The 24,129-nt window shown below is 39.8% G+C and overlaps 1 protein-coding gene across 1 annotated transcript in view; it reads left to right on the forward strand.

The window, feature by feature from the left end:
• Positions 1-24,129, forward strand: part of lrrc1 (leucine rich repeat containing 1) — an 82,979-nt gene that overhangs the window by 18,871 nt on the left and 39,979 nt on the right. Inside the window, exons 2-4 of the mRNA XM_017694145.2 lie at positions 7,198-7,315; positions 8,152-8,230; positions 13,517-13,606. Coding sequence (XP_017549634.1) covers positions 7,198-7,315; positions 8,152-8,230; positions 13,517-13,606 — 287 coding nt within the window. The remainder of the gene's footprint in view (positions 1-7,197; positions 7,316-8,151; positions 8,231-13,516; positions 13,607-24,129) is intronic.

Consider the following 24,129-nt stretch of genomic DNA (forward strand, 5'->3'; position numbering starts at 1 on the left):
ACACCCGTTCTGTTAGTTTGAGGGGAATTAAAAAAAAAAAAGTGCATTTATTTCATGCAGTTACTGAATAATTTGCCTTACGGTTTGGTTATGAAAATTTAGATAAACCAAAATATACTCATGAGAATAAGAGTTTAATGAGATTTAATGTTGGATGGGATTCAGTTTGCTGGAGGTGTGAGTTTGATCCCCTCAAACCGCTCCTTGCAGCAGTTTTCCCCAAGAGATGTCAGGAAACAGTAGGGCGCACTAAATTACAGTGAATGACTCACTTCAGCTGCGTCGACATTTTGATTCAGGCTTGTTCGTCTAGTACGAAAGACTAATTGAGAACAAAAGGCAAATTCTGAACAAGTTGAGCAGTTTTGTGGCTTGATATTGAAGAGGGTCTCTGGACATCCATGTTCGAAGGTAATTTGTTTGTGAGCTTGATTATAAAGTGGCTCATTAACATTTATTACTTCTGAATATAAATGACACAAGGGCTCTAACCCATGCATTTGGTTACGGTTAAAAGTGCCCCCTGGAGACCTGTTTGCCAGTTAAGTGAAATGAAGGCTGTGTTTCATGCTTTTATAAACAAGTCTATACCAGAACGGCTTGATGATAAACCAGCACATCTTTCCCTCAAGGCTACTATTCATTTCCATTCATATTAAAGGCTGGCTGAGCAGTATGACACATCACAGCAGGCTTTTTTCCTTATTGTCAGTACATAAAGATCACTGCTCTGCATGTTAAACGGCATGTTTAATTACTCTGTTAGAAATAAAGGTTCTGTTCAGGTACGTTTTTCGTTCAGCGAGGTACAAACAATATAAATGTTCCCTCAAAGGTACAGCAGTGGTTCTAAGGTCAGTTGTGAACCTTAACCTCTTATTCTCTGGGAGTATATTTTGTGTTTTTTTTCCATCTGAATTTTCATGACCAAATCGTAAGCAAATTATTCAGTAACTGCATGAAATTAAGACCTTTATTTCTGAGAGTGTAGAGAGAGTTTGTGAAATATGTTAAGTGAAATGCATGTTTTTGTCATTTTTGAGTTTTTTCAATGTGGTACTGCTGGTTCATTTTTTCAGCTGTTCCAACTCGTCCAACCTCAGAAAACTCAGTATTTTAGGTAGAACAGCAAAAAGTGAATATTTTAATGGCCGATTATTCAGGTGAATAAATTGACTAATGATAAATTTGTTAGCTTAATTGTAGTGAAAAAAGTGCCAAAGCCTTTGCTTAAGGCTGTGCATAATGTTGAGCTACAGTAGGAAGCAGCAGCTAAAATTAACTGGTAATAAATATATAAGTTAACGTTACAGCTCTTGAAAATAACTGATTTAACATTTGAACGTGCTGGTTCAATAAATAAACTCTGTGTGAAGTCCATGACAAGTGGAGAGCATTTTTTTTGTTTGTTTTCACATTAAAAACTATTTTTACAAAATGAGTTAGATTTTATACTAATTATTATTTGCATGTACTTGGCAAAGTAGATGTTCTGATCTTCTTGCCCAAAGTAGCAGACCTTCCTTGAAAGTAATTCCACAATTTAAATTGCAAAATTGATCAGAAGAATCGTAATTAGATATTTTTCCCAAAATGTTCAGCCCTGGCCACATACGTGACAACATTTTGATCACAGTGAGAAAATCTGAGGGTTATTATACAGGAGCCAAATTTCAGAAATGGGAGAAAATGGATTAAAAAGTGGATTAACTCTTATTTCAAACTGGACTTAACTGTGTCTAAGGGAAGTACCTGAAATCAAGAGGAGATCTCATTTTGAATATTTCTTTCCTCTGGCAAAGGTAATATGGTTAATCGAGGTATTTAAAAAATGATAGAGGCACTTAAAATTGTGATTGTGTTTCAGAAATTTGACGTGTTCGATTTCTGTTCCATGTTTAATCAGATCTGTCAGCGGATCGGCTTCACTCCCTCAGATTTGGATCATTGTTATCTAAACTCACGGCGGTGCTTTAATTGCCCAGAATCAGAAATGTGGTTGGTGTAGTGGGTAACACCTCTGCCTTCTACGCTATAGACTGGGGTTCAATGCCTTGCCTGGGCAAGCACCGTACACTATACCAATAAGAGTCCTTGGGCAAGACTCCTAACACCACCTTCACCTACCTGTGTAAAAATGATGAAATTGTAAGTCTCTCTGGATAAGAGTGTCTGCCAAATGCCGTAAATGTAAAAGAATCAAATGTGTTCTTTGGTGAGCGGAGCTGTCTTGCTAGCTAAGCTGATGCAAGCTAGCACCACTCTCCTAGCAGTACCATTTAACATTTAGCAATTGTTATGAACTAAAGTTTTGTGCATCTGATTTCTATTCTAGATTTTGGAAGACTCTCTGATTAATGGTGTGGAAACTCACTGACCTGCAGATAGAAAGAAAATTTTAGAAAAACCGAGCATGACAGCAGCTCAGTGGCAGTGACACACCGAGTGACACAGACTATAGAACGCACTTGATAAGCTCTTGTTAGCTTAGCCAAAACCCTACAGTACCAAACGTCACAGAACAGGTTATGTCACTCCAACTCGCTCTCTCAGACATTGGTTTCTATCACCTACACTTGTTTCAGCAACAACCTGTACTTGTGGCACTGTTTGTGTCTGTAGCCTGCTTGCTAAGCTAATGTTAAAGCTACAGATCATGTTACACCACGTAACAGGTTTAAATCCTGCTTCATGTCTCTTTAGCGCCAGCTGCTTGACTTCACTCCCTCAGATTTGAACCACTATTACCTAAACCCGTGTCAGCACTTTAGTTAACCAGAATCCAATGTGTTCTGTTAAGCTAATGCTAACTAGGAGAGAGGAGTTAATTACATTTAGATTTATGGCATTTGGTTGATGCTCTTATCCAGAGTGACTTACAATCTGATCATTTGACACAGGTAGGCGAAGGCAGTGTTAGGAGTCTTGCCCAAGGACTTATTGGCATTGCGTAGGGTGCTTGTACAAGCCGGGGATTGAACCCCTGTCTACAGCATAGATGGCAGAGGTTACCCACTACACTGTCCAAACCACGTTAGTTAGTTAGTTAGCAGCACCGTTTAACATCTGGATCATTCTACAGAAATGTCATTTTTGTGTCCCTAGCGTTTACAGATATATATTATTTACAGATATATATATATTTTTTTTATATAAAAAAAACATGTTAGGGTTACAATTTATTTATATTCCATTATAAGTATAAAAATAAGTCATCTGCATCACCGGTTTGTACCATCAGTATTCTGTACACCAGCTCCCACAGAAGGAGCAGTTTTCCGTAAGGTGTTTTCCCTGCATTTTATTTGAAGTTTTATGAAATCTAATTGCATACAAATATACATTAACTGATTATACTGATTGTAAAAGTGAATTAATATAAACAATATGTGCAATGAATGAGGCTACCATGCAAAAAAGCTGAAGGGTTCTGTTAAGGTTACCTAGCTAACTTAACTGACAGTGTAACTTGGATTAACGGCTCAGTATTAAACATACTGTGTTTCATGGTTATAATCCACTGTTAAGTATTCATTTAAGGGTTAAATATGATGTTTATACATGCGAAAATGCATTTTAACTGAACGTGAACGTTTTCCCCGCCTATTCACATTCACATCCCTGGGCTTCCCCACCTGCCATGTTAGGGTCGTGCCGGGGGTCTGGTCACTATTTGCACAGATTTGATGTCCACACCCAGCCCTGATGGTCTTGCCAACCGATTTGATGGAAAAAAGGATATGTGACAATGTCTCAGATGTATCATTGACAAATGTCAAGAAAGTTGTTTTTATTACACAAACCGGAAAAGCTGCAAGTGTACAGAATACCGTGCTCTTAGGTTAGAATTCCAAACACCACAGAAGTGCTCGTCCTCCCAGTCAAGTGTGAAGGGTGAGGCCATATTCTGAGGAAAACATGTTTTTCTACAATTTTATGTACAGCAATCTATACAGGACTATGGAATATATAAATTAAATGATATAAAGAAAACAAATGCCAAGTAAATATTATAAAATATATAATGTAAGTTCCCCAGGAGTCGTGTCACTGGTGTTACTGCATAACAAAAAATCTCTTACTTTGAAATAAAAGTCACATTGATGACATCACTCTACTTCCTTTGACCTGTTTTCTGAGGATCTATGAAGAAAAGCACATGGTGAGTCCACTGTGTCTTTCAGTTATCAGAGATTTTCTCATTCAGCTCATGGTTTCATATGAAGCTTTTAGCTGACATCACTGGTGTGTCCGACTTTGTTCTGAGGTAACTGTGAAAAAATAGAACACAAATGGATTCAATTCCATATTTTAGTGGGTATTTCATGATTGATAACGTAGTTTGATGCTCTGTAGCAGCTGTTTTGCAAAATGCATTTTTTATTTTAAAAAGTCACTGGTGTTACCTTTCTTATGTGTAACACCAGTGACTCCTATGGAGAGACAGAAAAGTGGACCTTTCTGTAGAACGACCCATTTAGCAATTATTATGAACTAAAGTTTTTGATTGTTTTAGGATTTTATGACACTTTTATGCTTTTACTACTTCCTGACTTTACTTTTTTTCTAAGTTTCAGTCCTAATTAAGCAAAAATGCTTTTATTTTTGGCAATTTTATGTCTGCCCCCACAGGTACAACACTAGGTGAACTGCTGTCTTCTTTGGGTTAAGCCATTGACTCACTGTAGATTGGATGTAAAATGTAAATGAAGCATGAATATTTGATTTCTGTCAGTAATGTTAGTAAGTTAAGTTAAGTCGTAAGTAAAGTTAGATCGTTGTGGTGGTTGGCTAGTGTAGTGGTTAACACCTTTGCCTTCTACACTGTAGACGGGGGTTCAATCCCCGACCAGGGCAAGCACCCTACACTATACCAATAAGGGTCCTTGGGCAAGACTCCTAACACCACCTTGGCCTACCTGTGTAAAATGATCAAATTGTAAGTCACTCTGGATAAGAGCGTCAGCCAAATGCCGTAGATGTAGATGTCATATGTCTCTCTCTCCTGGCTGGTTGTGTGTTGGATTGAAGGCGATAGTTCAGTCATTCAGTCTGTGATCCTGTGCTGGTCAGTGCTGAGAGGAATCATACAAGTAGGGCAGGCCGAGAGAGATGAATGGTTGATTACATCAGAGGTAGGGGATATGCTTAGCTGTTTTTGCCAGGCCACTGGACATTCGTAATTGCCTAACTGTTTTTGGAAAGGGAATTGATTGTCAGTCTGCAGGAATTTTGTATTGTTTTAACCTCAGTAGACAAACTGCCAAGACAGTTTGTCCTCTGGGTTCTGCTGTGTCAGGTGCAACTTTCAGAAAAATGTACTTTTCAGGATGCAAACGCTGTCACTGTGGTGGTTTCCTCAAGGATACATCTTCAGTGCTTCTAGTTAGACCATATATCATGCTCATTTGCGGTTATATTTTTTTAAGATGCCCTTTCTTACTCCAGGCTTTTTATTTGAATTGTTCTAAAATTAAGAAAAAAGTTATGGAAAGGTATAATGTGCACATCTCTCTTGGTAAAGTGACTGCAGTGTAGCTAAAAAAAAAAACACCTTAAAGTATAGTCCTGTGAAAAAGTCAGTCATTTGTTTTTCTAATCCAAACAGCCATTAAGTACAAGTTCTTCATGTTTCAGGAGATCTTTCTGAGGAGATTTTATGTGAGACACACCGACCAGACATAGCAGTATGACCACCTCCAACATCACACAGCATGATCCATAACCTTTATTATCCTTAATCACCATAACATTCTGACCACCTCCTTGTTTCTATGCTCATTGTCCATTTTATCAGCTCCACTTACTCTATAGCTGCACTTTGTAGTTCTACAGTTTCAGATTGTAGTCCATACACCGTCACAGAGCAGGTACTGTTTGGGTGGTGAAACACTCTCAGCACTGCAGTAACACTGATGTGGTGGTGTGTTAGTGTGTGTTGTGCTGTTACGAGTGTATCAGACCCAGCAGTGCTGTGATAAGTGTGTTGCTGTTGTCAGAAGAAAACCTTGTGTCTTCATTTTTGATGTTTTTTGGTTTTCGACCTATTGGAAAACGCCTGTTGCCCTTTAGATTGTGTGGAAATGGACTAAAAGAATTGACCCAGAATTGGGGAAAAGTCTGGTTCCATTGACTTACATTGAAAGTGTGCATGTTTTTACTCCTCCTGTAAATCGTTTTGGAGATGCACAGTTTTCTTCCAACAACACCAATATATGCAGAGAAAACAATAACGTGCTTAATGGCTGCACTAACTGGGAATTAAGTAAACAAAGGGTAGTCTTATTTATATTGTTTGTTCATTGGGGCAGTAAAATTTACCTAGAAAGCATCCTTTTCTCCTGACTGTGAATACTGTTCTTCACCACAATAACTCAGTTTACCTTCCTGATGACTTGGCAGTGAGAAGCTCACTGTTTGCACGATGAAAATGTTAAAGTTATGTGTGCTATTGTCCAGTTTAAAAGTTTAAAAGTTGAGTTTTTTTATTTTTATTTCTGGGAACTTGAATTATTTTATTTTTTTCAACTCCGTTATTAATGTACATGATAGCGACAGCTCCATGTCCTCTGCAGCACTGCACGCTTTACCTTCGACACTGCCTGATTCAGCTTATGCAGGTCAGAGAACCTGCTGACGAGTTGAGGCAGATGTGCTAGAGCAGTGAAAATTGAGCAGCGCTGTGGGCCTCCAGGAGTGAGAGAGAATCAGAACGGAACAAAAAAGAAACCTCACTCAGAAAGCTCAGAATCTCATATGTTCTCTGTGTGTGATGCATTTGACTGTTGTCTCTTTTATCAGTTAATTGAGGAAATACCTTAAGCTCACAAAGACCACAATGAGGCTACCGCTACCACTAGGTGTAGTGATGAGGCTACACTATACTCTATTTTATGTTTACTGTTTAGTTGTTTTGAATAAAAAATCTATTGGATTGATAAATAAATGTAAATGTACTGTTCAATTGCTCATTTAGTCTTAGTCGAGCCTATGAAATCGGTTTATTTCGATTATTGTTTGCAAAATGAAAGCGCTGATACCATTGCACAGTTGTAGATGCTGAAATGCATGCTGCTACACCGTATACGTGTATCTGTGTGGCTGGTGACTTTTTATGACTTAAAAAACTAGAAAGGTTTGCTATGCCCAAAAGTGAAGATGGACAGTCTGTCACAAATGTTCCCCTGTTCTTTTCAGCAATTTTTCCAACTGGTGAAGTTAAGAAAGCTTGGACTGAGTGACAATGAGATCCAGAGGCTTCCCCCAGAGATAGCCAACTTCATGCAGCTTGTGGAGCTCGACGTCTCACGCAATGGTAATGATGGTTTTCTGTTCCTCTTTAAGCTGGCTGTAAGGTCTTGTTGGTCTAATGTGGTTCAGATAGTGCAGAACTTGTCACTGATTGGTTAAGCTATATATTGAGTGCATCTGTGTGTATGTGTATATATTTATATATGTGTGTGTGTATGTAAAATAGAGCATGTATGTATGTACGTACACACACAACCACACACTCTACTTTGGTGTAATTGCTCAGCAATTGTGTATATATATATTATATATATATATAAAGTATTTGGAAGAGTAGGTCTGGTACGTCTGAGCTGTAGCCTGTGGCCCTTCCCACACACTGTGCTGCACACGCCCAGCATATTTTTGCATCTTCTCTGGGTTTTTTGAGCACTCCGAGCTTAGTCGTGGCCTCAACTTCACTCAAAAATATTTCCCAGCTGGGATCACAGAGCATCCCCTGCACGAACATGGCCAGGATGATAATTATCTTCTTTCTGCCGCTATTTTCGAACTTCAAATGGCAATTTCACAAGCAGGCCTGCACGTCTGCCATGGGCCGTCATAATTTGCGGAGGCTCAAATGGTCTTAAACAGCGGTTTCCCTCCTGAGGCTGTTTCATGTCTCGTGACTGTTTACACTGAGGCTGACTTGCTAAGTCCTTTTGTTAAACATTTACAGTGAATTGAAATTGAACTTTGACCTCCTTCTGAATCATTGCACCTCCTTCATAGTCAGATGCTCTGCATTCCTGATAATACAATAACGTGAGATATTTTAAAAGAACGTGTTAACCTGCTGCTGTGACTGTGCAGCTTTCTGTCTCAGTGATTGCTTGTTTTCCTCTGTTTTTTTTACAGACATTATAGAGATTCCAGAAAGCATTTCCTTTTGTAAAGCTCTACAAGTAGCAGATTTTAGTGGAAACCCTTTGACAAGGTACGTGTTGTGTGCTTACCCTTCAGTTTTGGCTGCATTTCATCGCCTTTTTAATTCCAAAATTCTTGAGCATATCTTTCATTTTTGTAGTAATGGAGTTATGTACACTTGACCAATCGTTTAATGCTAATTACACTGTGTGCAGAATTATTAGGCAAATGAGTATTTTGATCACATCCTTTTTATACAAGTTGTCCTACTCCAAGCTGTATAGGCTTGAAAGCCAACTACCAATTAAGTAAATCAGGTGATGTGCATCTCTGTAATGAGAAGGGGTGTGGTCTAATGACATCAACACAAAATATAAGGTGTGCTTAATTATTAGGCAACTTCCTTTCCTTTGGCAAAATGGGTCAGAAGAGAGATTTGACGGACTCTGAAAAGTCTTGCAGAGGGATGCAGCAATCTTGAAATTGGCAAACTTTTGAAGCGTGATCACCGAACAATCAAGCGTTTCATGGCAAATAGCCAACAGGGTCGCAAGAAGCGTGTTGGACAAAAAAAGGCGCAAAATATTGAATTGAATTGAATTGAGGAAAATCAAGCGTGAAGCTGCCAAGATGCCATTTGCCACAGTTTTGCCATATTTCAGAGCTGCAACGTTACTGGAGTATCAAAAAGCACAAGGTGCGCGATACTCAGGGACATGGCCAAGGTAAGGAAGGCTGAAAAACGACCACCTTTAAACAAGAAACATAAGATAAAACGTCAAGACTGGGTCAAGAAATATCTTAAGACTGATTTTTCTAAGGTTTTATGGATGGGCCCGAGGCTGGATCAGTAAAGGGCAGAGAGCTCCACTCCGTTCAAAGATGAACTTGTGGGACCTTTTCGGGTTGAGGATGGAGTGAAGCTCAACTCCCAGACCTACTGCCAGTTTCAAGCAGTGGTACAGGAAGAAGTCGGTATCGTTCAAGAAAAACACGATTGTCATGCAGGACAATGCTCCATCACATGGATCCAAATCCTCCACAGCGTGGCTGGCCAGTAAAGGTCTAAAAGAAGACAAAATAATGACATGGCCCTCCTTGTTCACCTGATCTGTACCCCATAGAGAACCTGTGGTCCCTCATAAAATGTGAGATTTACAGGGAGGGAAAACAGTACACCTCTCTGAACAGTGTCTGGGAGGCTGTGGTGGCTGCTGCGCACAATGTTGATCGTAAACAGATCAAGCACTTGACAGAATCTATGGATGGAAGGCTTTTGAGTGTCATCGTAAAGAAAGGTGGCTATATTGGTCACTGATTTGTTTTTGGTTTTGTTTTTGAATGTCAGAAATGTTTATTTCTAAATTTTGTGTTGTTATATTGGTTTATCTGGTGAAAATAAACAAGTGAGATGGGTATATATTTGGTTTTTATTAAGTTTCCTAATAATTCTGCACAGTAATAGTTACCTGCACAAACAGATATCCTCCTAAGATAGCCAAATCTAAAAGAACCCCACTCCAACTTCCAGTAATATTAAGCTTTGATATTTATGAGTCTTTTGGGTTGATTGAGAACATGGTTGTTGTTCAATAATAAACAGAATCCTCTCAAATACAACTTGCCTAATAATTCTGCACACACTGTATTGTCGCTGTAGTGACACAACCCCCCCAATAAACAAGCTTTATAAAGTCTGAAACTTTATATAAACTGAAAACAAGAATAAGGTTAAAAACATTAATAAGGTTCCTTATTAATTAATATTAATATCAATTAAGTATTGAATGGTGATTGATCTTCAGTTAGAGCTGAAAAGTTCATTGTTTTTTTTTTTGTATTGAATTACAATTTGAAAGAGTGCAGTTTTTATTACATAATACGTCATCAACGTCTTAACAAGGGTTAAGTGGGGAAAAAATAAAAACACAGCTTGTAAGATGAGTTGTGCCCCATGTGTCAAGCACACAACCCACGGGCCAAGTCAGGCCTGTACATGGTCCAATTCGGCCCACGAAATGATTTTAATTCTCTATTCTTATTAGCCAGTTTCACCCTGAGTTGCACTACAGTCCCCAGCATGCACTGCAGCAAAGTGCGCATTCTAACCCCCTTCTCCCAACAACAATCTCTGGGCCTGCAGTTACACAAAAAGAAAAGATGCCTGGTGTCAAGTTCAAGCAAATAGGCAGGTTAAAAAAACCTAAAACATTTTAGAATTAATTTTGAATTATTCGCTCAATTACAAACGTAATTTAACATTTTTCTGTTGCAGATTTGGCTTGTTTTGAATAAAATGTTGAGCAAAAATGAAATAAAAAGACAGCTGGCCCACAGATTTGCTGAGATTTTTTAATACGGCCCTTTTAGTGGTTGAGTTTGAGCCAGACCAATCAGAAGCAACATATATGTGACAACACAACCATCCAACCAACTGGTCGTCTGACGCACTCAGCGTTCAAGCTTCATGCCAGAACAATGGATGTTCTGCTGTTCTTAGGCCTAGAAATTAATATAGAAAATGACTGCATTTAAATCACAATATTGGCCCGAAAAATTGAGATTAGAAGTTTCCCCCATACCCTTCAGCCCGACCTCCAGTGTTGTTATTGTTGTCGGTGTTGTCACTGGCCTTTCCACTGGGGCCTGATATATCAGCTATTGCACATTTATGTCTTCATCCCTTTGTTCAGCTGAGCCATGTTTGATTTCATTTCTCTATTTTAATCCATCTCTGCTCATTCATTTAATCTGATTATTCGGCGAGTTCATCAGTTCTCTCACTGTTCTCTCTGTGTTTGTGAAGACTGTATGCTCTGATTTGGATGATGTCTTAAAAACTCAGATCCGTAATTTGCCTCAGTCGCGTGCTCTGTTTATTTGTATTTCCTGCACACAACCATATTGTTCCATTTCCAGACTCGTCATTTCATGGGGATTTCATAGGGAATGTGCTCGACAGCAGGTTATATAGAGTTTAATGGGCTTTACGGTGCGGCAATACTGTCACATATGACAGAAGAAATGAATACTGTGTGAATGCAAGAGAGGTCACAGGTGCACGTGAGTGGAAGACCTTTGTGCAGTGTAAACATCTCCATTCTAATATTTAGTAAAGTGTTCATGGCAGTTGTAGTCGATTCTGTCGTTTTTGAGCCACTCTTATAGCACAAGCCATCTTCTCAGAAGTTATGAGCATGATGAGTTCTAGTGCAGCGGTGTCGAACTCCACCACTAAAAGGGCCGTATTAAAAAATCTCAGCAAATCTGTGGACCAGCTGTGTTTTATTTCTAGTTAACGTTGTTCCATGACCCAAAATAGCAAAACAGGCACTACATTCACTTATTCAAAAATATCTCTAAATAACAATGAATTGTTTTGGGATTTTCTTAACCTCTTATGGGTATATTTTGGTTTGTCCATCTGAATTTCTGTGACCAAATCATAAGGCAGATTATTCAGTAACTGCACAAAATAAATGTCAGTTTTTATTTAATTTATTTAATAGTTCACCTCAGATTAAAAGAACATGTGTTTTATGATCTCACATATTGCTATATGCTTACAGTTTACTGCTGAAAGTCAAACATCTCAGACGCTCTTTGTGTTATTTTATAAAAGTAATGTTTACAGAGCAGATCACTGAAGAGACACCAGATTTGTGGAGAAATGGGTTGACTTTCAGTAGAAAAACAAACTGAGTTCAGCTTCTTTTATTTATAAAGGTTTAAAATGACATCACCATCTATTTGACTGGAAAGAAGAGTTGCAGCCTCATACGACGCCCAGCTTCTGAATGTAGCTTACAAAAGATGAACGTTATGAAGAATATGACGAAGTGTGTTTTGGAACCACCTGTGGTCTCAAGGAGGTAAAAAGGTTAAAAACTGCCAGTGTGCTTGATCTAGACACCAGGCATCTTTCCTTTTTGTGTAACTGCCCTTTGATTGTTGTTGGGGGTCAGAACACACACTATGTTGCAGTGCGTGCTGGGGGCTGCAGTGCATCTCAGGGTGAACCGGGCTAATAATAACAGAGAATTAAAATCAGTTCGCAGGCCGAATAGGACTTTTTCATGGCCCTGACTTGAGTTCGACACATGGGTTCCAGTGTTTTTGGTCAGCGTAGTCTAGTGCTGCAAAAACCATATTTTGATATTCAATTATTCATGTGCACGAATCAACTAATAAATAACCAGCATAAATGAAGCCTGTAAAAGGAAAGAGCGAGAAATGTTTGCCAATGTTTGCACAAAGTGAGGTTCACCAAGAGCTAAATTACTGCCATGGGAATTGGAAACATATTACCAGCTAAAAAAATGAGTAATATAATAATAAATATGTAGATTAACATTATCGCTCTTCAGGCTAAGCAGTGGAGCGTTTTAACATGCTAGTTCCCTAGGAGAGTTCAAATTTTCCAAGATGCACGGATGACGTTTTTTTTTTTCATGTGAAAAGTTTTTACTGCAAATGAATTGTATTTTAAGCTAATTAAACAGTTCATAATTGGCTCGATAATCTATAACGCTGTGACGTGATGAGCTGTCAAATGAAAAACCTCAAACAGAAACAGCACTGATAATGTTGAATGGTTATTTCAGCTCTAGTGTTATCCATCAGGTATATCGAATGTCTGTAAACGAAGGATCTTGGGATGTTAAAATTGCATAAAAGTTGTTTAATTTGGGGATGTAATTTCATGTGTGATGTATATATGAATAATTTAACAGTTTGAAATTTTTACAGTTTGCCAGCTGGAAAAAAAATGGTCAACTATAAAACGTCTTTTGATTTTGAGGCGGAGGCATGCTGGGCTTAATGTTTTTATTATCTTTAGCCTAGGTCCTTTCACAGAATGTACTAATTAAACTAAAACGCATGTAGTCAATAACCCTCAGCCATGCCTTTAGGTAATGAACTGTTTCACTTCCCTGTTACAGCAGTTACATGCAAAATCCTGCTGGTGTGGGTTCATGCAGGGTTTTGCTTCTTTTAGTGTCCTCTTGTGAGTCAGGCAATCTGTTATTGTTGAGAAAATATTCTGTTTATTTCAGAAAATGAACTATATAATTCAAATCTTTCTGTTTTTACACTCCAAGCAAGAAATTGTTTTATATCAGTGCGATGTTTTAATTTGTTTTGCAACACTTGCAGCTTTTCTAGCACCAGTGCTGCCTGCTGAAAAGGTTTGTGTCCTGGTGTAGGACTTGATTTATCATCAGTATGTGTGAAATATTAGGAGTGTTTTCACTGTTTATTTTCTTCATTAAACACCTTTATTTTTGACTGCTTTCACACTGCATTATTTACCTTTAACTTCAGCTGCTCAAATCTGTATCTCTGTTTGTTTCAGGTTGCCCGAGAGCTTCACTGAATTGCGGAATCTGACCTGCCTTTCCATCAATGACATTTCTTTACAAGCACTTCCTGATAACATTGGAAAGTAAGCATCCTTTCACCTCTGCTGCGTTGGCCAGTAAAACAAAAAATGTTGTTAATGCTTGCTTAAAGCCTTTTAAAGTCCTTACAGATTATAAAAAGACTATCTCACACTATACGACTGGTTTCTATAGATTATTTTGTGCATCGGAGGTATTGGGGATCACACAAGTTGCCGCGGAACCAAAATTGCACAGATACACATGGCGGTGGGCGATATGGCAAAAATCTAATATGACGCATGCAATGCATGATCTGTCACAATATTTATTTTTTTAGACATCTGACCAGTTGGAGCAGAGAAAAAAACAGTAGTGCCACATTTTTAGAAATACTGTCAGTTTTTTTTTCTTTTTCTATATTGGCACCAAATCCAGTTAAACGGGATTATAATGAAACAGTTGGTGTACTACAAGTACTGGCGATATACATGATCAGAAAAGCACATTGTATTATGACAGTTTATCACGATAATGCTATATATTGTGATATTGACCAGCCTTAATACACACATTCTCCCTTTACTAGGAGATATAAATAAACACATGTGGAGCTGTTGGCTGCTACTGTATTTGCTACTATGTGCACCGACACAGTAAATAAGCAACAGGTAAACATGAGAGTCACAGATGTAAAGATGTCGTTAGTGTGGTAGTGCTGGAGTTTTTGATGTGATTGCACTTGATTGTGTCTTAGACTCAGTTAATTAGAAAGCTTTTTTTTTTCACTCTCACTTTCCATTGGCTGTTGGAAAAGTGCTTTGAGATCAAGTTGCTGACCAGTATACTAGATATACTCTTGAAGTCAGGTCAGACAAGTCAAACATGTTTGATAGTCTCCATCTGGTCTGAAATCTGTGACCCTTGCTCACCACTTCATTTTCTCTACTATCCACTTGACTGACCCAAAATCTGCAGACTAGAGTCGACCAGCTCCGATCGAGCCGGACTGGGAATCGTGGCTAAAATCGGGTTAGGAGTCATGTGGTGTAAGCCCGGCTTAAGGCACACCCGATAGACCTGTCGCAATGATTACATAATCACCTGATCATCACTGGAGATGATTGCAGATATTTTCCACAGTTATAGTTGGATTTCACAACTACCTTTGTGTCATAACAAGCACAATATGAGCTGGATAATAATAATAATAAAAATTACGTTTATATAGCGCCTCTCACAAACCCAAGGTCGCTTCACATAGCATGGGCAGGAAAAAAAAACTGGATGAATTCATCAGTGGAGTCAAATAAATAAAAATGAAATAAAACACTTATTTCTTCTACCTCTGGTTCTGACTTAAAGTGCTGTCCAAAATTCTGTCACATTCAGGGGGATGCTTGTTTGTTTATTTGGTAGATGGGTAGCTAATGCTAACTTTAGCATATCGCTGTTATCAGGAGAAAACCTCATATCTCCAAAATAATAACTTTACAAGGAAAAAAGCTTTTAATGTAAGTCAGTGGAATCAGACCTTTTTCCAAGTCATTTTTTGTCCATTTCTTTTGAAATTTACACACAATGTAAAAAAACAAGAAGCATTTTCAAATGATCAAATTATCTAGTAACATGGCTAATCAGCCGATTCAGCTTGTTTTTTGACTTGTACTGTATAAAATAAACTAAAAACACAATTAAATTGTTAATTCCAATTATTTACATGGCAGCTACATCACCATGATGAGGCTTGATGAGGATGTGCTTGTGCATTTCATCAATGGCTGATTGATGGGGCTTATTTTTGATTCTCAATTTAAGTTTCTGATTTTATATACACCCATCAGGCGAAACATTTACAGACTCACTGTCTGCTCTGTTAGACACTCCTACCATGTCAGTCCAGCTTGTAGATGTAAAGTCAGAGATGATAGCTCATCTGCTGCTGCACAGTTTGTGTTGGTCATCCTCTTGTCCTTCATCAGTGGTCACAGGACGCTGCCCACAGGACACTGTTAGCTGGATGTTTTTGGTTGGTGGACTATTCTCAGTCCAGCAGTGACACCGAGGTGTTTAAAAACTCCAGCAGCACTGCTGTGTCTGATCTACTCAGACCAGCGCAACACAGACTAACACACGAGCACCCAAATAGTACCTGCACTGTGAGGGTCCATGGGGGTCCTGACTTCTGGAGAACAGGGTAAAAGGGGGCTAACAAATTATCAGAGAAATTCCCTTTTATATTTGAATATTTACCCCTGGTTCAGTGGTCCTAAATATTTGCTGCACTCAAAAACAGTGCTAAAATTGTTTAACCGCAAAACCCAGGCTGTAGAGGTGGGTTCTTGATCTCTGTTGAGCCAGTTGCATTAATAATGTTGCATTTTATTTCCAACTGGTATTAAAATGTCTTAAGTCTTTCATTTGATTTTCCTGACCTTGCCAGAGGTGCAGTGAATTTGCCTGACTGTGTCCTATGATTGATGGTCTTTGCCACCTTGTAGCAGTTTGCGAAACCCTGAAGACAGACACTTAGATTGCAGGATGGGGAATAGCCTCTTTGACCTGACGGCTTTTAATGCACTTTTCACTGTGACATCTGGCATTTCTGTTTTGATTGCGGCTCTCTCTACTATGACACTGACAATTGGTGGTTTGTGGTATTGTGGTCTTTCGTCAGGTCATTTATTTATTTTTTATTTCTGAACTGTCAGTATAACACCTAGTTTCAGCCACATTCCCCTCCACAACTCTTTTTTGTCCATGAGCAGATGATGACAGAAATCTGTAAATAGCTCTGGCTGTTTCAGCTGGAAATCCATTGCAGGTTCTTGTATCTTGCATTCGAAGCCTGTGACACGACTGAGACGTGTGTCCAGCACAAGTCTGGGCTGTTTGTGTACCGCTTCTGTTTTTCCTTCTCTCCATCCCGTGTGTCATTCCATGACCCTTTTAATTTCCTGAATAATTTCCTCTCGCTGGCTGAACTCTTTCAACCTATCTTGCATGCAGCCAAATAACAGACTCCCACAGTCTGATCACAGTCTGAGCGTTTTTGTTGGGTACTTATGGGATTGCAATTTAGTTTTGTTGTGCGTGTTTGTAAACAACATGTCATGGCAAGAGTTTAAAAGTGATGTAGCAGCTGTTATGAGACTTTACAGCTGTATACAAAAGTTTGAACCCCTTGTCAAATTACATTTTGTTGAAGTGGAAGTAAATAAATCTGACATTTTTCTATGTAAATAAACACTAGTTGTGCATTAAAATGTACAGAAGTGTGTTCACTAAAGAGGTTGTGTTCCTGTACATGCACTTAGAAAAGCAACTATACATGGAACGTCCACATCCGGTACTTTGGGCTCTATTCGTATTTTCCAGTTGCAGTGGGTAACATACCAGTTCATCCAGTATACCGGTTGAAATCGAATCCATTCGTGTGAGAGAATGCAAAGTACCATCAGTGCAATGACTGTCTGAATCAGGGGTGTTTCAACCCTCTTTCAAATGAAAATGACCTCCCACCGTCTCGTCCACTGCAGTCTGAGGTAGGGTCCTCTTTTTCAAGGCAGAAGAGATGGAGAGAGGTGTGAAAGGAATGTTTGGTCGAGCTGTTAGCCTAGCATGAACGACAGACCGCTAGCCACATTTCTGTTTCCTCTCATGCTGCCTCACCTCCGGTTTTACTTAAGCACAATTCTCTTTGAGAAAAGTCTAAACATGCCCTATATTTAAGCAATAGAAGACGAGAGGGAGTTTATCACAAAATAACATCACGGCTGCTGTGATTTGATCTGTCATGATTCGTGATAACACACTCCTCAGGGGTTCTATTGCTTTTATACAACAGTTAAATAAATGATGTAAGAAATTAATAAACTGGGCCATGAACGCGGCGTTTAAAATCGGCCTTCCTCCAAATTATAGTTCCTTAACAAGCAGCTTGTTGCTACGTCAGAGTAACGAGCTCCACCCACTCGCTGGACAGTCAGCTGTAAGCCTCGTCTTCTGAAGTACTGAGCCATAAAACTGCTGCAATATCAAGTTCAGCTCAGTTTGGTCAGTTTTTTTTTCCAGATCAGTATTAATGTTGTTTTGTTCCAGCCAGTCTGTAAAGCTTCTTACAGCCCGTTTTGTTTGGCGAATGGTATTGAGTTCATTTCTGGCTGATTCCAGGTTGCTTAGCTGTTCTTCTATCACAGCTGCCGATGGGAAAAGCTGCTCAGTGGTGATGACAGTTTGGGAATTTAGTGTCGTCTCATCTTCACAGTCTGACCAAATCGGCTGTCGGTCAAATGTGATCTTAAAAGCATCCATTTTCTGTTTGTGGCAAAGTAAGAAGTAAAAACATTCAAATGGCCTGAGCGTCTCCTGCAGCTGTCAAATATTAAAAGGTCTTAAAAATGATTTCATTTGATTTTCCTGACCTTGCCAGAGGTCCAGTGAATTTGCCTGACTGTGTCCTATGATTGATGGTCTTTGCCACCTTGTAGCAGTTTGCGAAACCCTGAAGACAGACACTTAGATTGCAGGATGGGGAATAGCCTCTTTGACCTGACGGCTTTTAATGCACTTTTCACTGTGATATCTGGCATTTCTGTTTTGATTGCGGCTCTCTCTACTATGACACTGACAATTAGTGGTTTGTGGTATTGTGGTCTTTCGTCAGGTCATTTATTTATTTTTTATTTCTGAACTGTCAGTATAACACCTAGTTTCGCCTGCTTTCACCTCCACAGCTCACCTTCATCCATGAGCAGAGTTGACAGAGATCTGTAATTAGCTCTGGCCATTTCAGCTGGAAATCTGTTGCGGGTTCATGTGTTAGGGAGTGCATTATCACGGATAACATCACGGCTGTGATTTGGTCACCGTAGATCATCACAACCGTGATGTTCTTCGCGATAACACACATAGTGTTCTATAGCTTTTATACAACAGTTAAATAAATAAAGTAAGAAATTAATAAACTGGGCTGTGGACGCGGCGTGTAATGTTTTAATGTTCAGTTCCTTCACCAAATTATAGTTCCTTAGCAAGCAGCTTATTGCTCTGTCAGAGTAACGAGCTCCGCCCACTCGCTGGCACAGTCTTCGTTCTGAAGTACTGAGCCGTAAAACTGCCGCAATATCAAGTTCAGCTCAGTTCGGTCAGTTTTTGCCAGATCAGTATTAATGTTGTTTTGTTCCAGCCAGTCTGTAAAGCGTCTTACAAGCCCGTTTTGTTTGGCGAATGGTCTCGGGTTCATTTCTGGCTGATTCCAGGTTGTTTAGCTGTTCTTCTGTCACAGCTGCCGACTGAAAAGCTGCTCAGTGGTGATGACAATTTGGGAATTTAGTGTCGTCTCATCTTCACAGTCTGACCAAATCGGCTGTCAGTCAGATGTGATCTTAAAAGTGTCCGTTTTCTGTTTGTGGCAAAGTAAGAAGTAAAAACATTCAAATGGCTTGAGCGTCTCCTACTGCTGTCAAAGCCGTTGCTAAGCAACGGCGTCTTAGCAGAATGATAAACCCGTGATGTGATGGTGAAATAACAGCATGGTTAGAACACTTCTCAACCAATCCAGAACTGTTGTATAAATTCTGTTTATGTATTCAGTTTTATGAAACTGTTAGAAATTGTAATTAAACCATGACAGAGATCATTGGCTGCCCCGCCCGCTACTATGAAATGATTTCGTCGTCAAGCTCAGATCCGGCTTCTTCATTCCCATAAATGACTTACAGTTAAGTGGATTGTTTTTCTTCGTCCACATGTGGCAGCAGGTTTGACCAGTTTTGAAAGTATCTTCACACAAAGCCCAAAGGATCAATTTACCACATGTGGGAGCCAGTGTTGTTGTTGGCAGTGGCTCAGATTTATGTCCTCTCAGTTTTATTCAGTCATTCTTATTTATTTGATCTGGTCCAGTCATGGCGAGAGGGGCGGGGCTAGAGGTGTAGCTCTGGATCTGAGGGCCGACAGAGCCGGGCCCGTCATTGAGGAGAATGTTATTTATAGCTATAAATCACTGCGCCACATGCTTAATCCTGCAGCATGCTTCTTTTTCAGGCCACAGTCATACACCACCCACCCCACCCCTCTCAACGCACTGCTCCCACCCCTCTCAACGCACCGCTCCCACCCCTCTCATTATGACTAACAGAGAGACCAAAAGGTTCTTCACAGCAAATTTGCACTGGTCGCTGCTCCATTCAGTGCAAAAATGTGCTTCAACAATTAGGCCATGCAAATTAAATTACGTTCTGTCATGAGGGGGTTTATTTTCTGTTCCTCTGGGACAAATCTGAGTGAGATGGGTCACTGTGTTAATGTTAGTCTTTCACTCAATGCTTTCCCAGCATTCCCACAACTGAGTCTTACAGGAACTTAGAACTCCATTAGTAGAATATGGATCATTGTACAGAACTAGTTCAAAGTCAGATGTGGACTTAAGAGTGAAATCCTTTTGCTTTGAATGACTCTACCTTTGTAAAAACAAATGATTGAACTTTTTTTGTCACTACCAAAACAGTCATAGCAATGCATAACTTTACGGAATGTTTCAGTACCGACTGTTTCGATAGTGACAATTTTAGCTCATTTTGAGCTCAACAACGAGCAGCTGTTCACACACAAAATCATATTTTTTTTATATATATATATATATATATATATATATATGTGTGTGTGTGTGTGTGTGTGTGTGTGTGTGTGTGTGTGTGTTTTTCTCTTGACCCTCCACAACCAACTAGTATCATTTTGGGTTTGTGATATGTCTTCTAGTGCTTTGCTATACAAAGTGTGTGATGGTGGATTTAGTCTGGCTTATAGTTGAACCTCAGATTCAGGAGGAGCAGTGCGGGCTCCGCCCTGGTCGTGGAACACTGGACCAACTCTTCACCCTCTCCAGGATTCTGGAGGTTTCATGGGAGTTTGCCCAACCAGTCCACATGTGCTTTGTGGATTTGGACAAGGCATTCGACTGTGTTCCCCGGGGTATTCTGTGGGGGGTGCTTCGGGAGTACAGGGTACATGGCTCTTTGCTATGAGCCATTCAGGCCCTGTACAAACAGGCTCTCGATTTACTGGTCGAGCTACGTTCACACCCTCACCTATGGTCATGAGCTTTAGGTAATGACCGAAAGAACGAGATCGCGAATACAAGCGGCAGAAATGAGTTTCCTCCGCAGGGTGTCTGGACTCTCCCTTAGAGATAGGGTGAGAAGTTCGGTCATCCGGGAGGGACTCGGAGTAGAGCCGCTGCTTCTTCACATTGAGAGGAGCCAGCTGAGGTGGTTCGGGCATCTGGTTAGGATGCCTCCTGGATGCCTCCCTCGGAGGTGTCACAGGCAAGTCCACATGGGAGGAGACCCCGGGGAAGACCTAGGACATGCTGGCATGACTATATTGCCCGGCTGGCTTGGGAGCGCCTCGGAATCCCCCCGGGGAGCTAGTGGAAGTGGCTGGGGAAAGGGAGGTCTGGGCCTCATTGCTTAGGATGCTGCCCCCGCGACCCGAACCCCGGAGAAGCGGATGATAATGGATGGATGGATGGATGGATGGATGGATGGATGGATGGATGGATTAATAATGTAGATCCAGATTGAATATTGGATCAGATTCTGCTAAAAATCTTGTCTAAAGTGTCACAGAATTCTTTGTAGTGTAGTTTGTACTTACTGAAGTAGTTCCTAAACTGCTCCTTTATAGTCCAGCTAAACTACTAGAGTAGATCCTGTTATAACAGCGCTCCCCATATGTAGCCCAAGAAGGGAGGAAATAAATGATAACTTTTCTCATTACAGCTCTTAAGAAATTATAGTTTCTTATAACGATTAGTTTTTTTTAGCTGAATTTTACAAGAGCAAGTTCTGATGGCATAGTTATATTGACTGAGAACCATTGGTGCACAGTAATGGAGTAAATGTATTTAGTTACTGTACTTAAGTACCTTTCGTGTATCTGTACTGAAGTTTTTCCATTTTGGGCGACTTCTTACTTTCACTCCACTACATTTCAAAGTCTAATATCTGACTTTACTTTTTCCTCCACTACATTTTGAGAAATCTGTCGTTCCTTTTGGTTTCTGTGTGTATAAAAATGTAACATGTCAAAACAAAAGAAGCGCAAAGCCAGAACACCAATCAGGGCACAGCGGTCACTTTGTTTTGAGCTTGTTTTGACCTGAGCACACGGTTCAACATCAGCACAGCAGCATCACATTCTGGGAGAGTCTATTCAACATAAATGATGAACTAACCTAACTTTGTGTAAATAGAGCACAATATAGAAATATGTCCACATATGCAGTGACTGACGTGGCTTTTTTCTGAATTTATACAAACACCATTTCATTTTATAGTAAATTAGTTTGGGCTGGTTTATGTTTATGAACAGAGACCTACAGATCAACATAGTAAAGGAGCTCATTTGTGATCCTGAGTTTAAAGCCAGTTTTTATTCAACTTAATGCACCTTAATTACAAGTTTAAGTGCTCTTTTAGTATTTTACTTTCGATACTAAGGTACATTTGAAGGCAAATACTTTTGTACTTTTACTCAAGTGGAGGTCTAAAGGGAGAAACCTCTATTTTTACTGGAGTAATATTTTTACCATGAGTATCTACTTTAACTCAAGTACGTGATTTGTGTACTTCGTCCATCACTGCTGAAAAGCGTTATTTACCGATGCTCAGCGCAATGATAGTTATTGTGAAACAGCATGTGCAGCTGTTTCTCATCTCATTTCAGTCCACCTGGCCATCATCATCTGTGGCCGGGTGTTAAAAATTGCCCCCTCTCTCTCCAGGATGGATGATTTAATATCCATTAAATAACTTCTATAAGATGCTATTTGACCTGAAGCACTTTTGGTCAGATTGTATTGTATACTTCTGTGTGGAACCATTTCATGCATAAAGGGTTCCTTCCATGGTGAAAATGGTTCTTTAAATTGATTTCTTTTTGAAAATGGTTCTATGTAGCACCAAAAAGTGTTTAAGCATGAAAGGGTTCTATATAGAAACAGAACCATTCCCTTTAAAAAGATGTTTCCTCAAGGGTTCTGTTGTAAAGTGTGCAGCCTTAAGCTTTAGGCATATGAAAGAATGATAGTGTGACATTGTCATGATTTAATTAAGTTAAATTTGTCTAACTTTGAGTTAGGGACACGCTTTGTGGCTTTTTGTGGCCGTGAAATTAAATTCAGGATGAGTCTGATGGTGGTTGGATTTATGCAGAACCATGCAGAAATCTAATTTGTTGCTTACATTTTGGCATTTTTAACTTTCAGAGGATTTTCTCTGTCTTGATAGCTTCATATATACAGTCATGGCCAAAAGTTATGAGAATGATACAAATATTAATTTTTACAAAGTCTACTGCTTCAGTTTTTATAATGGCAATTTGCATATACTCCAGAATGTTATAAAGAGTGATCAGCTTAACAGCAATTAATTGCAAAGTCAATATTTGCCTAGAAGATGAACTTTATCCACCAAAACACATTTCAACTTCATTGCAGCCCGGCCTTAAAAGGACCAGCTAACATCGTTTCAGTGATTGCTCCATTAACACAGGTGTGGGTGTTGATGAGGACAGGGCTGGAGATCAATCTGTCATGATTAAGTAAGAATGACACCACTGGACACTTTTTAAAAGGAGGCTGGTGCTTGGCATCATTGTTTCTCTTCTGTTAACCATGGTTATCTCTAAAGAAACATGTGCAGTCATCATTGCACTGCACAAAAATGGCCTAACAGGGAAGAGTATCGCAGCTAGAAAGATTGCACCTCAGTCAACAATCTATCGCATCATCAAGAACTTCAAGGAGAGAGGTTCCATTGTTGCCAAAAAGGCTCCAGGGTGCCCAAGAAAGACCAGCAAGCGCCAGGACCGTCTCTTAAAAGTGTTTCAGCTACGGGATCGGGCTACCAGCAGTGCAGAGCTTGCTCAGGAATGGCAGCAGGCAGGTGTGAGTGCATCTGCACGCACTGTGAGGCGGCGACTCTTGGAGCAAGGCCTGGTCTCAAGAAGGGCAGCAAAGAAGCCACTTCTCTCCAGATAAAAACATCAGGGACAGACTGATATTCTGCAAAAGGTACAGGGAGTGGACTGCTGAGGACTGGGGTAAAGTCATTTTCTCTGATGAATCCCCTTTTCGATTGTTTGGGACATCTGGAAAACAGCTTGTTCGGAGAAGACGAGGTGAGCGCTACCACCAGTCTTGTCTCATGCCAACTGTAAAGCATCCTGAAACCATTCATGTGTGGGGTTGCTTCTCAGCCAAGGGAATCGGCTCTCTCGCAGTCTTGCCTAAAAACACAGCCATGAATAGATATGGTACCAGAATGTCCTCCGAGAGCAACTTCTCCCAACCGTCCAAGAGCAGTTTGGTGATCAACAATGCCTTTTCCAGCATGATTGAGCACCTTGCCATAAAGCAAAGGTGATAACTAAATGGCTCAGGGAACAAAACATAGAGATTTTGGGTCCATGGCCTGGAAACTCCCCAGATCTTAGTCCCATTGAGAACTTGTGGTCAATCATCAAGAGACGGGTGGACAAACAAAAACCTACAAATTCTGACAAAATGCAAGCATTGATTGTG

This window comes from Pygocentrus nattereri, chromosome 5 (assembly GCF_015220715.1).
Source record: "Pygocentrus nattereri isolate fPygNat1 chromosome 5, fPygNat1.pri, whole genome shotgun sequence".
Taxonomy (NCBI): domain Eukaryota; kingdom Metazoa; phylum Chordata; class Actinopteri; order Characiformes; family Serrasalmidae; genus Pygocentrus; species Pygocentrus nattereri.